Here is a 17,782-nt window from a genome sequence, read left to right as displayed (position 1 = left end):
ATTTGCCCTACCTACATTTAATTGTCACGCCAATCGGGAAATTATGCCGGATTTACGAAATCACATGGCAACCAGCCCGTGTAGTTATAGAACCCAAGATAAGGTGTTTGGAATAGTTGGTTGCTATGGTCAAGTGAGTATCTCTGAACATGAAGTCACAGAAGGGAAGTGACAGCGGTTTTTACGAACATACTTGCTGCCGCCTATTTTCACTGTCCAAGTAGTAGGACGATGATGGACACAGATTTCGTAATGTTTATGCAACATCACGACATCTATGTGTAGTGAGCATTGAGGCACATTGCAGCGCAGAGAACATATCAGATGTTCATACTTGCTGCTCAAGCAGGGCATTCCTAACATTACTATAATTGCTTACTGCTGGCATGTCAACAGATCGTAGCAAAGACTGTTCACGTCATGCTTAGTATCTTAACCTATGTCATGCTCGTGTTACATATACGAGAAATTAACACATACACACGCACATACAAGGACTATGATCTCAATATACATCATGAACGTTTCAAGATAAGGTAATGTGAGTAGCAAAGGTCTAAGAGCAGGTGAGCTTTGCCCAGGTATGGTAGATTGTTATTGAGAAGCTGGCACTAGCTTAGGATCGACGGTACATTAATAGAAGGCTAAGTTTTGCGACACGGGGTTCATCAGCTCTGCAGCAGTTATCTTGTCACCTTAGCAACACCTAGACATCTTTTGCAGCTATTAATGCCTAGAAACTATTCAGAAGCATGCCAGTAGGCTGCCAGGCCATCGTTTGCATTCTGAGGTCGGTTCATCCTAGTGCATCAGGTGCATATTACAATAGCAAAATTCCTACTCACACCTGAATCTGCATCTATTCTAGTAATTATGGCTCTAAGTTCTTGTGTTCAAGACAAAAAAACCAACTTAGGGAGAAATATCTGGGGTAGCTTCTAAAGCCTGGGGCTTTAAAACAATGTGTGTCTGTGAACAAAGTTTTTCTTGCATTAATTGTTGCAAATAACATTTCAAATTTTTCTGCAATGGCACCTAGGTCAGTCACGTTTGCATCCCCATGCAAAGTTATGCAAATAAAAATTAAACACTTCAAAGGGGATATTTAGGCGTCATGCAAAGAAACATTATTTACAGACTGCCTCAAAATTATTTAAAAAGGAAATATTATTCATCTACCATTCAAATTTCACAATAAAAGTTATGTTAAATTAATTACAATTAAAGACCATTTTACAGTTTGGTTCTCATGTGGAAGGAAACATTAAGTTGTAAATCCAAGTTCTTATGCGGGCTCACTACTCTCCGCTAGGAAGCACGGCTGATTTCAGGGTGAGTATTTGCCTTCGGTTGCGTTGCATATCTAGGCACCGCTCCTAGCTGACTTGTCCGCCGTCGTCCACCTCTGTGGAACAGAGCCCAGTGAGTGGTGGTTCCTGGAGAGCCCTGGTATGGCTCGTAGATGATCCCTCTAGTGGACTGCTCACTCACTTGCTTCACGAGTGGATGGTAGTTAGCTCTGGATTCCAATCAGAAACGTCCCCGGCTGCTCCAATCATCCAGGTAGTCCTCCCAATGTGTCTGATCTGGATTTGCAACTACCAGTGCAATGAGTTGTTATTCATGACTGTTTTGCTTGAAGTTGATTCCTCGGGTTGTGGTGTTGCTTCTCGCGAGTCACACGGCTTCCCAGCCTCGCTTTGTAGATGGCATTCATCCAGCAAGTCGTGGGTGTTGGACTGAAACCTGTGTGATGTTACTGGTAGCACCAGCGCAAACCCAGTGCCCATAGGCGAGTCCCTAGACACCCCTCTCTGGCGGCATCCGCTATGTTTCTTCGTCAGGCCGCCAGTGCCTCGATGCCCTCTGTGATGTTGGTCTGCTCTTTGGCGGGGTTTGGACGTCACACATAGATGCACCTCGTGACGTGACTTTTTATGTACTGAGTACCAGGCAGCCTACTTGGCTGCCTTATATAATGTCTGGGTGTAATGGAGAGAATGACGGAGAACATTCTAAGCTAGCTCTGCAAGTGTAAGGCTCACTGAACTTGGGTCTGTTTTATTGCATCATACTCGCTGCCGCATCACGTTCAGTGACTTGGAGTCAAGTAAGTCACTCTGCGACTCGAAAGGAGATGTTACAGGCATGCATACTGTCACAAACGTTTGGTGACAGTAAACTTAATTTATAAAATTTGTGCTTTGGCGTAAAACAGTGGTAGTTTTGAAAGGTCATAACATCTTAATTGCACATTGTACAACATTTTAAACACTGTCCACCTCAAAGTAGTCCCCTCCACTTGCAATACACCGTTCCCAATGTTTCTTTCATTTCTGGAAAGCCTCCTGGAACGTACTTTCTGGGATGGCGCGAAGGTCTCTTGTCCTGTTGTCCTGAATATTCTCTATGGACTGGAAACGACATTCTTTCAACGTGATTTTAAGTTTGAGAAGCAGGAAAAAGTGTGCTGGGACTAGGTCTGGAGAATGGGGTGGATGGGGCACAATAGTGTAACATTTTGCCACGTAGCTGCGGACAAAGAGTGACGCGTGAGGTGGTGAATTGTCGTAATGCAACATTAAAGACTGGTTACTCCACAATTCAGGGCGCCTCCTGCGCACAGCATCCCGCAAACGCAGTAGAATTCCCTAGTATATTTCTTGTTTACCATCTGACCGTGTGGTACAGATTCCTGATGGACAATGCCTTTGCATTTAACAAACACAACCAACATCATCTTGATCTTTGACCAACTCACGCATTTTTCTTGTGGACAAGGAGACCATTTGCCCACCCACTGTGACGACTGTACCTTTGTTTCAAAATCATAGCCATAAACCCATGTCTGATCACCTGTGAAGATGTTCTCAAGGAAGTTTTCATTGGCATTGGCAAGCAGTTCCTGGCTGATTTCAACACGGGTCTGTTTGTGATTTAAGTCAACAAACGCGGCACGAATTTTGCACTGACATGACACATCTCAAGTTTGTCACTCAAAATTTTATGGCAGGATCCTACGCTGATACCCACTTTATCTGCAACATCTCAAACAGATAAATGATGATTTTCACAAATCACACCACGAACTCTCTCGACATGGTCATCATCTGTAGATGTGGAAAGACGTCCAAGCTTGGGATCGTCACCAACTGACATTTTATCGTGTTCAAAATGCTTAAACCAATCATAGCACTGAATGCGACTCACAGTCCTTCCTGTATGCTTGGCTAAGCAATTGAAATGTCTCTGTAAAAGTTTTGCCAAGTTTGTAGCAAAATTTCACACACACACACGCATGCATGTGCATGCACCCACATAAACACACATGCACGTACATACACGCATGCTCATGCTCTTCAAGCTTTTCAAAGTCGCTTTGGCACTAATCGAATGAACGACTTGTGCATGCGCTGACTTTAGCGGCTGTTATTCTCCAACTAACAGTCATAGCAAAAATGCAATAATAAGTTACGTAAGAAAAATTAAAAAAAAAAAAATAATTAAATAATATATTACACAGGAGACAGGATACAAACCTGGTAATTTTAAGTCTGGCACTATGCATTTAACCACCGAGCTAAATAGATACATTAATATGATGTGGAATATTTTGGATTATGAATGATGTAATCAAAGTATTTTAATGCCTTTTAAAATTTGTATTATTTCTTTTTGTGATTAATAAAGTTTTTAAAATCTATTCCAGGAAAGTTTTGCTATCACAAAGAGTTATTTGCATACCGATATGCTTGGTACATCCCCCAATGTTCATGATACAACTATATACAGGTTAATGCCGCCACATGCTGTTCACTGTCTGGACGATTTCGTGTTGTTGGTAGTTTTATATTATGAATTGACAGACATTTTGGTGTTAAATTGTGTATTAACCCTTTAATTCACACTTTGTTAATTCATAAGATATACCTAGTTTAATTTTTTTTTTTTAACTTTTTAAATTTTTTGTGTTGTAATAATCTATGCCATGATTATAATATAAATGTATAATTAATTTGTAATAATTAATAAAAATATAATAAAATTTATTTATATTATAGCTATAAAGAAATAAGTTTACTAGAATGTAGGTACTTCTTAACCTACATCATACACAACAGTTTAAAAATAATAGTAATAAAAAAAATTAAAACACAGGAATTCACTTTTAAATTTACATTCAAGATACATGTACTCATAAAATATCACCTATGGAAATTAATGATTTATATTTCTGCAAGTAAATCACTATAGTTTTTTACATGCTACTATATTATTAAGTCAATACTACTAATTTTATGAGGATTCATAAAAGGATCAAACACTTTACTACAGTTATAGTACTAGCCACACAACGAATAAGCAATTTATATGACCGTGGTGAGTTAAATATCACATTGTTTCTGTGACTTTAGGCTGGAACTTTCAGGGATGTATGCTTATTTACCTCTTTACAGTTACATATTTTAAAAAAAAACTGTATGATAAAGTTTTCATCAAGGGCAGAACGTCTAGCTTTAAGAGAGAGTTATATTTTTGTATCATTTCATGATGATTAAAAGGCACATCTTTTGAATGAAATCTTTCAAAGATTGTTTTAAAAACTTTAATTTGTATTTTTTCTAAATGCTTAGAGTCTGTTTCTGTGATAAGAGTTCCAAACTTCAGAACCATATTCTAATTTTTATATTATGAGGACATAATAAATAGATATAATAGGAAATCATTGCTGCTAGCATATTTAGTAATGAACCTAATAAGCCCAAAAAACAGGATGTTTTACTAATTAGACTGTCTATTTGGTGATGAAGAAGTAGTTTTGAATCCAACACACCAGTACTTTTACCATAAGCTAAAACTTTAATGAAAATGTCCATTGGACGACTAAAACTAGGAGTCGGGTGGTCGCACTGCAGTGTTTGTGCTGCCCGCAGCTCAACCGCCTGAAGGAGCGCGTAGCCAGCAAAGAGGACGCCTCCTGTAGCAGCTCTGAGAGCAGCGCAGATGAGCGCGAGAGGAGAGACTCTGCACCACTCTTCCAGAACAGCTTCATCGTGTCTGACAACAAGGGTGAGTGGTCGCTGCTCCACTCCTGTCTTCCCAGGACTGTGTCCAACTCCCCGTGTTGAAATCACTTTTGAACCCTTCTCCTATTACATGGTGTTAACACGTTGGCTTAGGAGCCAGTCACCTCACGTCCATCCTAGGTGATCCGGGTTTGATTCCCTGCGAGATTTTTAACAAGTACGGGAAACATGCGCAGATGTTGCCGTGATCCAGTGGGGTTTTTCCCCTCATGCATTCATTCTGACATTTCATTCTCATCTCAAATCTATAATGATCTGCAATATGACAAGACGTTCAGCTCTAATTTACCTCATTAAACATTCTCATAAAAGTATCATCCAAAATGATAACCATCACCATTTGGTAAGATTGGTATTCGAGGATTGTCTGAAAAGTTTCCGACCTCAAACTAATGATGGCAGCACTCATCAACAAAAATTGGGGAATGTGTTTTGCTCATGCTTTGGAATGTACTCTCTGAAATTTCAGCCATTTTGAACTTGCATTTGTTTTTTAACAATTGTTTGTGTGTGAGTTGAAGCTCATGTTTTTGTGAGAATGGAAAATTGAGTATCTAGCTGACTTTGGAAATTTGTTTTTGAAAGGCAATACACTTGCGCTAAATTACAGATGAGTTGGGCGCTGTGTACTGGGACTCTGCACCATCATTTATCACAGTGAAATTTTGGGCATCTGAATTCAAGCATGGCCTACCTGCTTGAGTGACGATGAACTTTTGCGACATCAAAAACTGCGAAGGAAAAATCAGCTCCAAAAAAGTCAAAGACTGTTCCTTTGGCCTGGAAAGTGGTGGTGACAGTTTTCTAGGATAATCTTAATCATCATGAAAAAGGAAAAACACAACAGGTGCATACTATGCATCATTATGTGAGAAGCTGAAGGCATAAATTGCAGAAAAAAGGTCACATTTGCAGAAACAAACAATTTTGTTTCATCAAGACATGCACCAGCTCACACCTCAGCGGTTGCCATGGCGACAATCTATGAATTGTAGTTTAAACTGCATGACCATCCTCCTTACTCAGCAGATCTAAACCCAAATTACTTTTTTTTTGTTCCCTAGGCTAAAAGTTGCGCTCGGAGGACAGAGATTTTTTACAGAGACTCTCGCAAACAATTGTTAAAAATCAACTGTGCATCCAAAATGGCTGAAATTTCAGAGGGTATGTTCCAAAGCGTGAGCAAACACACTCCCCAATTTTTATTGATGAGTGCTACCATTTTCATGTTGAGGTCGGAAAATTTTCAGACAACCCTCGTATTTAATTGTGATCTTAGCTAGAGCATAAACATAATGTCTAAAAGAGAATTTTAAGATTTCTAAAAATACAGCATTTGTAAAGAAGAATAAAAAATACCTGAAATGTTATGTATGAGATCAGAACCAGAATGGGTGACAAAAAATACATTACAAACATTAATCCAGTACCATCAAATCAGTGACTTGATTTATTTACCTGTTATTTTAGAAAAAATGAAAAAATTTAAACAAACCTAAATTAACTCTGTGTAATTTTCCTTTTATTTTCCATTTTTTGATAAAGAAACAAATGTTCCAACTTTAATAACAGAAATTCCTAGGTATTTTCAAACATCACGTCAAAAATTTCTTTTAAAAAGGTACTTGTGAAATATGCAATAACTTTTATTGTTGGCAAAAGTAATTACATCCGCCTCCTGATAGTGGTTAGGCGTCTACCATTTTACAAGTTAGACAAAGATATGAAAATATAGGATGTAAAACTTTAGTGTTTGTGGTGAAAAGCAATACTATAGATTGCTGCTGTATTAGAAAAAAAAATGTAAATTTGAGACATTAAAATGTTTTCATTGAATAGTTGTCTGTTGTGTTACAGATCTCTGACGTACAGTTGGCCATTCTAAAATGCCGTCTTTTCCAGTGTTTTTAAATGTAAATAGCGGAAGAAACAATTTACATTTTTTTGTCAATGTAATGATTAACACTACTCAAAGAAAATTGCACAATTATAAATATGAAATTACTTTTGGAAGTGTTTGCAAAATATTGATAAGTGATTTTATGCTTATTGCACATGTCAAATATGTAATTAGTTATAAAAATAGATTGTTGTCTCGTCCTGTCAAGTATAAAGAACAGGAAATGGACATAAGTATGTTATAGCCATGAAAAAATTCTGATTCATTAAGACCATAGTTATGATAAGCTAAAATTTATGCATTGTTGATACTAGGTAGTTAAAGAGACCTCCCTCGCTTGTAAAAAAGTTCAGTTAAAAATGTATTTTTAGCACAGTGAATATTTCTTAGGAGGCAAAACTTAATGCTACTTAGCAACATATTGTACTTTAGAATTACATATATTTTGCAAGTTGCTTAATAATAATAATGCATCTAATTCATGTTTGTGATTTCATAGCATAGGTGCACAGAATAAAAATCTCAGATTTGCCCTCTTTGCGTAAAAGCAAAAAGAGTAAAAACTTTCATTCTGTTTAGTTCTGCAATTAACTTCAGAAAATGTATCCTCAATGTCAAAATAAAAATTTCTGTAAATCATGAAAGTGCATGACTCCTAAGTTTTCAGTCTCCTATGGGGATACATGTATACACACGTCCACATCAGTTTGAAGCGGACGTTTCTGCCGTCTTGTTTTCACACGCCATCCTTCCCCTCCTTTCCTTGTCTTGGTAGAACCCCTCCCCATTCCCCTCTTCCCCCTCCCTGCCAGCCTTTGGAGTGGTCACGAGAGCATTTAGCGCCGTGCGCCGATTCCCCACCCTTTCGTTTTGCGCACGCGCACTTGTTTTTGGCTAGTCTATATAAGGATCTGCAGAATGAATAGCAGGGTCTTATTCGCCTTAGTCGCGTTACTTGTCTTAGTTCTACTTTAGTCAATCAACCTTGTCTTAGTGAAGTGTAAGTTATGTCAGTCCAGTGTGATAAGATTTTCTGGAGATTGTCATTTTCCAGACTTGGGTTCGCGTAGCTGCCTAGCCTTTAATATTTCATTTCTGCAGGGGCACAGCAAACTTACGTGCTGCGCAAATTGATTTTTTTGCCGGGTCTAGTAGTGTTGCCTTTTAAATTTTCTGATCATGATATGTAGGGTTTTTGAGGAGGCTTTGCCTGGAGTACCCGCGGGTGCTCTCAGAGTGACGTTCGAGTCGGCCTTAAATGTGAGTCCTTGGCGTGAGCCTACTGGCCGTAAGTTGCCTTTGAATTGATGGAAGTGTTGACACGTGTCTAATTGTCTTTTGCTATGAACATTTGTTTGGGATTGGGAGATTTATCGTTTCATGAGTTAAGTTAATGTGGGGATGCATAAGTTCTTTACGTGTTTTGTGCCAGGCTCGCGTGTAGAGACTTTAGTAACTGTTTCAGGTTTTGGTCTCGTGTAAGCCAGCCCCTCTTAACATTTGTGCATGTTACTTAGCAGAATTAATTCGGGGCTTGGTTTATTGTGCCATGTCATGCCATGTTGAGGCATGCTGATTAGGCTCGCTTAAATTTTCTGAGCTATTTTTATCAGCTCGTTGACGTAACGTTACGTAGTTTTGGCCTACGTGTTTTTATTGAAGGAATAGTCTTTTTATTGCACGAGCGGGCATGTTAAGGTAGTTTGCTTTCTTTCCTTTTCTTAAAGAATTGTGTATTCTTTGGCAGTATATATATTTTATCACGTGTTCAAAGTAATCTCTCATATTATTTGCTATAAATGACCCGTAAGCATGCCCGAGTGGCTGTAGGAACGTATTACGTTGGAGGGGTTATGAATGTAAATTATTTGTCCTGTTGGACCCTTACTCTGTTTAAATGTAAAGGTAATTGTTTCACATGCTAGTGTTTGACTCTTTGTTTGATAACTTGTATTTAATTGTATTGATCTGGCTGACTGCCTACGTAACAAATTTATTATTTATTCTAAGTGTGTACTCAGCGATTAAGGTCTTTCTGTATTGAATTAAATTATTGCCTTTGAGCCTTATAAACAATGTAACTTATTGTGTTAGAAACTAGGGAAAAGAAATTAAGAAATTAAATCTGGCTTGCCAGTCACCTTGAGACTTGAGCCTTTAGCCTTTGTTATGTTTTGTAAGCATAGACACAACTTCTACTCCAATACTCCGTAGTGGAACGGAGCCACGTCTCTAGTCTATCTTAGTGTTATCTATTTGTTCTCTTACGAGCGCACATAGTTTGTAGTCCCTTAGTCTCCTCCGGGTCAGAAGCGGCTGCAAATGTGCTGCAAGAGTTTTGATTAATTACTAAATGAAGTGAATAAAGTACATACATACCTTTGTTGAAGATATTAAAATCATTAATGATTTGCATGGATTTTATCATCCTAGATATCTCAGGCTTGTGCAGCTCTATCTCTGTGGGGTAGAGGCCATTAGCATTTCTCAGGATTATTAGACTTCTGCCGAGGGAACCGATTGAAGGGGAACAGATGTTTGGTTCTCGCTCTCCCTTCTTTACAACCATACCTTCAAGGAACTATGACTGCTACCTGTAAGCAACTCGGTTCAGGTGTATTATTTTTGAATGAACATCTTTTGTTTACGATGTGTTGATGTTGCGACCATCTTTAAAAAGCTTGAACTGTTTGAAGTGTTTTGCCCATTTCAGTTTTTACAATCGTCAACAGGACCAATGCTAACAAATTTTACCTGCCGACTACTGTGAAAACAATTGCCTCAAACCGCATTCTCACAGATCATTTTCAAAAGTTATAATTTATGAGCTGTAGTCTGTGTTCACCAGTCACAAAGATTTAGGCACTCTATATTAAAAAAAAAACTTCTGTACATTAAGTATGTAGAGTAAGTCGAGGTGGTGATGTCATTAATGCATACCAAAAGTGCGTAATTAAAATTGTTGATGATGCAAACTGAATCAAATTATTTGCTTTAAAAATAGATGGCAGTGACTTTGCAAGGCCAGTCAGACAATGAAAATGGAAACTATCAGTTTTTACTTGTATCTTGGCAAACCAACATGAAAAAATAAGACACTTGAGCTTTAAAAAATTTTACGAGGAATTTAATAAAAATTTTAATGGGCCATACACTCATTAAGTTTATATAACATGGAGAAACCAGGTATGGGGTGACAAGTTTGTGAACTTTTGGCACATCTGGTCTGTGACTAGTGTACAGCAAAGTTGCTGACAGTGAATCTGGTCATACACTTTCGGGAACATTCTCGAAAGGTACTGGGACCATCTTAATGTAGAGTTAGGAGTCAGTGATGTGGTGTTCTAGACTGAGGTTCAGTGATCCTTGAGAATAGTTGAAAACATCAGAAAGAAACTAATGACAAATTGGCTGATATTGTGGGAAGGAGCTGGGCCAAATATGCAAACAGTTGAAAATCATTGGAGACTCAACTTTGTATGTGCAGATTGTCATCTGAGGATGTACATTATATTTTTGGTAATATATGGTTTATGCCTTTTTTACTACTAAAAGTACTTAGTTTTCTTTATTTTTTGGTGATTTGAATTTATAGGGGGTCAGGGGGTTATATTTTTGTGAAGAAGAATATCTTTATTTAAGCACATTATTCAAAATAATCTTTTTAAATTTTTTTCATATTTTTTTAAAAATATTATTTATGTAGTTTATATAGCTTATATAGAGCTTATATTGAAGATATTAGGGAATTTTATTTTAGTTTTACAGTGAAAATGTAATGTTTTGTTTAAACTATATAAATAGAAACTTAAACAGAGTTTAACCGTTAAAATAATTAGTTTGCAGATAATATTGATCAACATATTTTCTTAATTTGAATATTTATTCAATTTTATCATTGACAGTGATATACCTTATTTTGATTTCAATTACTAAATAAAGATAAATTTTTAAAATCTTTTTCTAAATGCATAATATGCTTCTTATTTGAGAATAATTGTCAAACAACTTTTTTATTGCAATTCAAATGTTGAACTGCACATCCTCAGTGAAACCGCAGAGGAACTGGTGGTCGTAGGTTGTCAGGTACCTTTCCGAAACTGGCAGTTGTATTTTGGTATTCATGAGGCAGCTAGAGAGCTTTAAACTTTAATCATTGTTTACTTACTAGCTTCCTAGATATTGACGACAGTCGTCGTACCCTCTCAGGTGCAGAGGCCGTACCTGGCCACCGACGGGGGCCTGAGGTAGTGTGTTTCCCCCCAGTGAAGTGCAACGGCCAGGGACGCACCCGCGTGCGCCCTAGCGGGCTAATGAGCCTTTTTGTGCAAGAGAGGATTCTGTGTTTTTGTATATTTTCCAAATGGTCACGGGCCTCAACGAGTATGTAAATATTGTATATAATTTATTAATTCTGTAAACTTGTTGTGATTAATGTTTCGTTTAGCTGTGAATATTCTGTGTTTCCGCAAGTATGCTAGTATGTAATTGCAGCCTGGCGCGCCGCGGGACGGGACCTCTCCCACGCCGGCCGATTTCCCCTCCCCTCCCCTTCCCGCAGCCCGCGGGCGCCGGCCCGCGGGCGGGCAGGGAGAGTCAGTCATGTTCAGGGCTCGAACGAGGACGGTCGTGTACGCCGCTCCGCGCTGCTCGCGAGGCGCGTACCCGGAGCTCGTGGCCAACCTTTCGTTTTCAGTTCTCGAGTTGATACGGCAGTCAAGCTGCCTCCGTGAGTCATTCGCCGCGTTACTGAATTTACGAGTCGTCGAGTGACGTTACTAGCAGAGTATTCTAGACCGTGGACGCGCAGTTGCGGAACTCAGAACTTCTATCGTCTTACGGAACGTTACGTAACAGGGCGCGCGCCCACAGCGCTTCTTCACGGTGTAACCTTAAACGGGATTAGTATTACGTATAACCACACTCAATCTGTGCCAGGACGTCATAACGGACCGTACGGTGTTACGGGAGTCTGGGTCGTCGTGGGAAGGGAGCTTGTTCCACGGCAGTTCCGCCAGGCTGCGGCAGGGTAATAAATCGTTAATAAAAGAGGCTCGTGAAATCGTCAACGCCAAATCGTTATTGGAACAGTTTACCAATATTCCTCTCCACCTAACTCCTCCCTCCAGGTCCCGCAGTTCCCGGTCCCGGCCACGTTGGCCTGGACCCACACCCCACAGAGCAGTACGGGCATAACTGGACAGTCACGCAAGCAGGGAATGGGCCTCAAGCCGAGGGACGTCAATATTATGTTGTAAAGTTTTGAACTCAAATCATATGACTGTGATATAATTAGTAATTAATTTTTGTTTATTGCTTCAAAGAAAGGATCGTGAGGCAAACCTTGACTGAAAGTTCTGCCTTGAAGTTACAAGTTGAATTGATGTGTTGTTACTATAATGTCAATAATAATGCATCCTTCATTTCCCCATGTCTTTGTTGTGAGATAATCAGTTTCTGCATACCTACCCACACAATAAAATACTTGCAGACTTTGTAAAATCATTAACAGCTGTTACTATTACATTTAGTCACGCAGTGATTTGTTTGGTTTTGTCACTATCCCGCCTAAATCACAGTACAGTGGTCCTCCATGATACTGCCATTTTGCATCTACTGCGAGGAACTGAAGTATTTTTCATTTAAACATATTTATAACAAGACACTATATCAGTGCTTAAAACATAGAAACAAGCAAAGGATTGGTATTAAATACTTTTTAAGTAATTGATTTTATCTCATTTCTTATCGACTATGGCACTGGAAAATATGAAACTTAGCCATTCTACAATCTTTTCCACAAGGAATTTGTTACAACTTCTCTCACATGGTGACATTTGATAAACACTCGTCATGAACACGTTTGGCTCCCTGTGGTAGACTTGATTGTATTGACCAATCACAGATTTCAGCAGACAACATACTTTAAAAACTACATAACAAAAGAATGTCAAATATTTTGCAACTATATACAAATGTGCATCAGAGTGGTACTAAATTTTAGTTTAATGTGTAAAATATTGTTCCAAAGTTTCCTTTGTATCATGCATTGCTGCTAAGTATACATGTGTTTTTTTCTTCCCTAACTTAATTTTAAATTTAAATGTTTAAAGCCCTGCTTGTTTTGGCACAAGTAGTCTCTTGATAGTTTTTAATATTAATTTTGATTAGGTGCTTTTAATTTGGTCACATCTGAATTTTTAATTGCGAATAATTTTTTTTATTTTCTCTGAATGTACATGCAAAATTATAGATGTCACTTGATTTCTGCAGATTCAAGAACACCTATGTGGCAAATAGCCTTTATGTGTCTGATTATAAAAGTGTTTATCCTTTAGTAGAATTTTTTTAGGAATACATATTCTTATTTTAATTTTTTTTTCTGTATAGTTGCAAGACAAGATGGTGGCAATTTCAATGTTACCAAGAAGAAGAAGAAGAAGAAGAATAAAAAGCAGATGAAAATTAACCAGCCTGTCAATGTTGTAGATGTCATTAAACTCCAGTGCAGGGCCACAACACAGGTAATACATTTATATGCACACATATATAAATATTCTTTGTTTTGTATAGTGTATGCATACAACATAAGTTATTGTTGCTGCATGAGACATAGCCTAGAAACACATGATGTACTCTGGCATTATAGTATGTAAGTTCTGAGCTGAAATCTTGGTTAAGTGTTTGTGTTATTTATTGAAGGAAATTTAGGTTCATTTCATTAGGCCATTTGTTATTCCTAGTTGTATAGTTTTCTCAGATTTATTTATTTACTTTCTTATTTTGTCATGATTACTATTTAATATTTCAAGTGACATAATAATTTTCTTCTCCCCCTCAATTTCATTAATTTTCTTTCCCTTCTACACTTTTTAGTATTTTTTTCTTCTTGTTAGTCAAAACTTTAAGTCTACTTATTACATGGTTCAGTAATGGTATGGAATGTTTGATATCCAGTATGTTGGTTTGATTTAGCAGATACAGAACTTAACTGTGTGGGGGGTGTTATGCTGTTTACCTCTCTGGTGTGCCACTAACCTTGTATCCTAATAATCCTTAACTGATTATATTGTGTAAAATTATTTATCAATTTGTGAATGTTTCTCGACTAGTGTTTAAATTTAGGAAATGTGTTAGTATGGGCAGAGTACTGAAATATTAGCGGGCACAAGAGAAAGAATGTGAAAGTGTGCCTTAATCATCATTAAGAAAACAGAAAGTATCTGAAGTTTGCTAGCAATAAACATAAACTTGAGAATGTTCTGCAACAGTACCATTAAAGACATCATAAGCATTTTAATGAAAAAAAATTACATATTTCACTTAGATGAGTATAATGAACAGAAATTACCTTATATTTTATTTATGTAACTACCTATATAACTAAATGACTTACCGTAAACTGGGGATACTTTGAACACGGGGGAAACTTTGAACATTTTTTCATAAATTGATATTGACGTCTATAGAAAGTTTTCCTGTCTAATTCACAGGTAAATGTTATGTTGGTATGTTTTTTGTACTATATTTAAGCATTTTGGTGCACCTGGCCTACAGAGGTTTTACTCATATCTCTTTGGTGGATATTCAAAATGGTTGCTAATTTTCACTAAAATTATTATCTGGGACAACTTTAATCTCTAAAAAGGTTAGTATATAAGTTAACCACTTTATTTATTGGTTTTCTCGTTTACAAAGATGTTGGTAATATATTTTACTCATGAACAGTGCATTGATTTGGAATATTTGCATGTTATGTTCAATGACTACAAATTTGAAATTTTCTAACCTAAAATGGGGTAACTTTGAACATTGTTCAAAGTTCCCCCAAGCCAAATAAATTATTTCATTCATTCCCTCTTCGCTATTTATGCTGTTTTACTATTCAGTTATGGTACTTTGTTGTTAAAATGTTATTTGTGTTGTGTTATATGAGTCTGTATTTTTTTGTTTGACAGATAATGCCAAGAAAACATTTTCGTAGGATAGATGCACGTGCATACCAGAATTATACCACACAAAATCTGGATCAAGCTCTGAAGAATGTGTTGCAAGGGAAAATGACATTAAGAAAAGCTAGTAAGCAATTTTCTATTCCATTGGGAACCCTAAGCCATAAGTTAAGAAATAAACACACAAATAGCATTGGACGACCATTAGTATTTTCTGCCGATGAAGAAAATAGTTTTGTTGACCACTTGATAAAGGTTGCTGAATGGGGATTTCCGTTTAACACATTAGACCTGAGAATGATGGCTAGTGCATATTTAAACATTAGAGGCCGCACAGTACCCTGTTTTAAGAATAACATTCCGAGTAGTGATTGGGCCTTAGCCTTTCTGAACAGGCACAGAGCCAAAATATCCAGACGTATGGGTCGAAACATCAGCATAAGTAGGGCTTCCTTATCTGCTGAAACAGTAAAGCAGTACTTTGACAATCTGACTGCTACACTATTAAATGATGATGGTACTGAAGTCTCGCCAACAAACATATTCAACTATGACGAGACTAATTTGTCTGATGACCCTGGCCAAAAGAAATGCATTTTTAAGAGAGGGGTCAAATATACAGATAGAGTTCGAAGCAGTACCAAAAGCTCAATATCCATTATGTTCTGTGGTTCAGCATGTGGTTCTATGTTGCCTGCATATGTTGTCTATAAGGCAGAGCACATATGGTCCACTTGGACAGAAGGTGGTCCACCAAACACTCGATATAATCGCAGCAAGAGTGGCTGGTTTGATATTGTTACTTTCAGTGACTGGTTTGAGACGGTGTTCGTTCCACATGTGAAGAACATTCCAGGGAAAAAAGTCTTGATAGGTGACAACCTGAGCAGCCATTTCAGCGAACGTGTTCTGAAGCTGGCACAAGAAAATGACATCGCCTTCACCTGTTTACCAGCAAATGGTACTCACCTGCTGCAACCTCTCGATGTTGCATTTTATGGCCCATTGAAGCGGTACTGGAGAAATGTGCTGGACGTTTGGAAGTCATCATCAAAAAAGAAATCCCAAACACTCAGTAAAGATCAGTTTCCACGATTACTTACCAAACTGTATGAGAAACTATACTCTAGTGTGGCTGATACTAGTAATAATTTGACTGCAGGGTTCAGAAAATGTGGAATATACCCTCTGAATCCTACCATGGTAATGGCAAAACTACCTGATGGAATTTGTGACCAGTCTACAGAAAAGGAACTTGCACCCAATGCAGTTGTGTCAGAGGCAGTCGTCAGCATGCTCAAGGAAATGAGAGGAGTTGATGAGCCAGTGAGAAGACAGAGGAAAAGAAGAATTAATGTTGTGCCAGGAAAAAGTATCTCTGCATATGACCTATTATTAGCAAGTAGTTCTACCCAACAGCAACAAAGCCAGAAGAGTATTGTAGAGGAAGATGACAATGGTACAAGCAGCGATGAAGATGTGTGTGCATTACAAGAAAATAGTGAACACAATCATAGTGAACATGAAGATGATGAGCATGAGTATGGGATGGAAATTTTGAATGGTTCCTCAGACAATGTTCTAGTAGAAGAGGCTTTTTGTTTGGTCAAGTTTCAAGTGAAGAAATCCGTAAAACATTATGTTGGTAAGATTATAAATGTGTCTCAAGATAATGTTGGATCAACATGTGATGTAAAGTTTCTTCGGCACAGTCATAAAATGGCACTGAAGTTTTATTGGCCCAATGTAGCTGATGAAGGAACAGTTTGCAAGGAAGACATAGTGAGGTCATTGAGTGCTCCAAGGGTTGATAGACAAGGATTTCTAATTTTCAGTGAGAATGAGCTAGATTTGTATCTAAAAACACTTCAGTAGATGCAGTTATGTGGTTTCAAACTCTGCAAAGTTGAAATTTCTGGACTAAGATAATCTGATATAAAAATAAGTAGTTTCTAAAAATTTACAAACAAAATTTGTGTGTTGTTGTGCTTTAAATTTAATGTTATGACATTATAAAAAAACATAATTTATTAATTTACTTAGTTTGTGAAACCTAGCAGGTGTTCAAAGTTGATTGTTAGCAATATTAGTTTGAATGCCAGTATAAAATAATGGTTGTTCAATGTTACCCCAATTGCAGGGAAACATTGAACACTGCATTTTTATTTAATTTTAATAGTATTTTTTTTTTATCTGACCAACTAAATTATGGTATCATTTTGGCTTCATGGTCCTCCTATTTTGGTGAAAAAATTTCAGTTAATACATTGTAAATATAAATTATATTTAATAAAAAAGTCAAAAAGTGTTCAAAGTATCCCCAGTTTACGGTAATGTATTTAATCTAGCTTTAGCATAAAATATTTTTCACTCTCACGTTGCTGCAAAATTTTTATTCATTTAGTGCTTGTAAGGAAAGCTAACACATGTGGTAAATTACTTTACAGTGGGAATTATAAGAATCGTAACAGAGATTTATTAATAACAATAAAGAACCAAAAAATAAATATTTCTATATATGTATTACTAAGTATAAGATTGAAAATGTAAAGTTTAGAAGAAACCTAGAACCTAAAAGAAAATTAAAAGAGCCCAGCCGATAAAGAACATATAAGCTTAAATTAAACTTGTGTGCAAATATTTTTAAATGACAAAATACTTTATGACAATTACTCTCACACTGTGCGAGTAGGTACCCATCATGAGTGTGATCATATCATATATAGGTATAAAATCCTTGTGGAACAGTTATTGCCAATATTATTTTAATTCTTCAACATGTTGAAATGAGAGTTTAATAATCAGTTTTGAAATATTCAGATACATACAATTGAACATGTGAC

At 37.1% G+C, this 17,782-nt stretch overlaps 1 protein-coding gene across 1 annotated transcript in view; it reads left to right on the top strand.

Annotated features, from left to right (window-relative positions):
• Positions 1–17,782, top strand: part of LOC134531004 (uncharacterized) — a 53,381-nt gene that overhangs the window by 15,877 nt on the left and 19,722 nt on the right. Inside the window, exons 3-4 of the mRNA XM_063366429.1 lie at positions 4,935–5,070; positions 13,378–13,511. Of these exons, the coding sequence (XP_063222499.1) occupies positions 4,935–5,070; positions 13,378–13,511 (270 nt within the window). The remainder of the gene's footprint in view (positions 1–4,934; positions 5,071–13,377; positions 13,512–17,782) is intronic.

This window comes from Bacillus rossius, chromosome 3 (genome assembly GCF_032445375.1).
Source record: "Bacillus rossius redtenbacheri isolate Brsri chromosome 3, Brsri_v3, whole genome shotgun sequence".
Lineage (NCBI taxonomy): Eukaryota > Metazoa > Arthropoda > Insecta > Phasmatodea > Bacillidae > Bacillus > Bacillus rossius.
The sequence above is the reverse complement of the archived record's forward strand: the minus strand, read 5'-3'. Positions and strand labels throughout refer to the sequence as shown.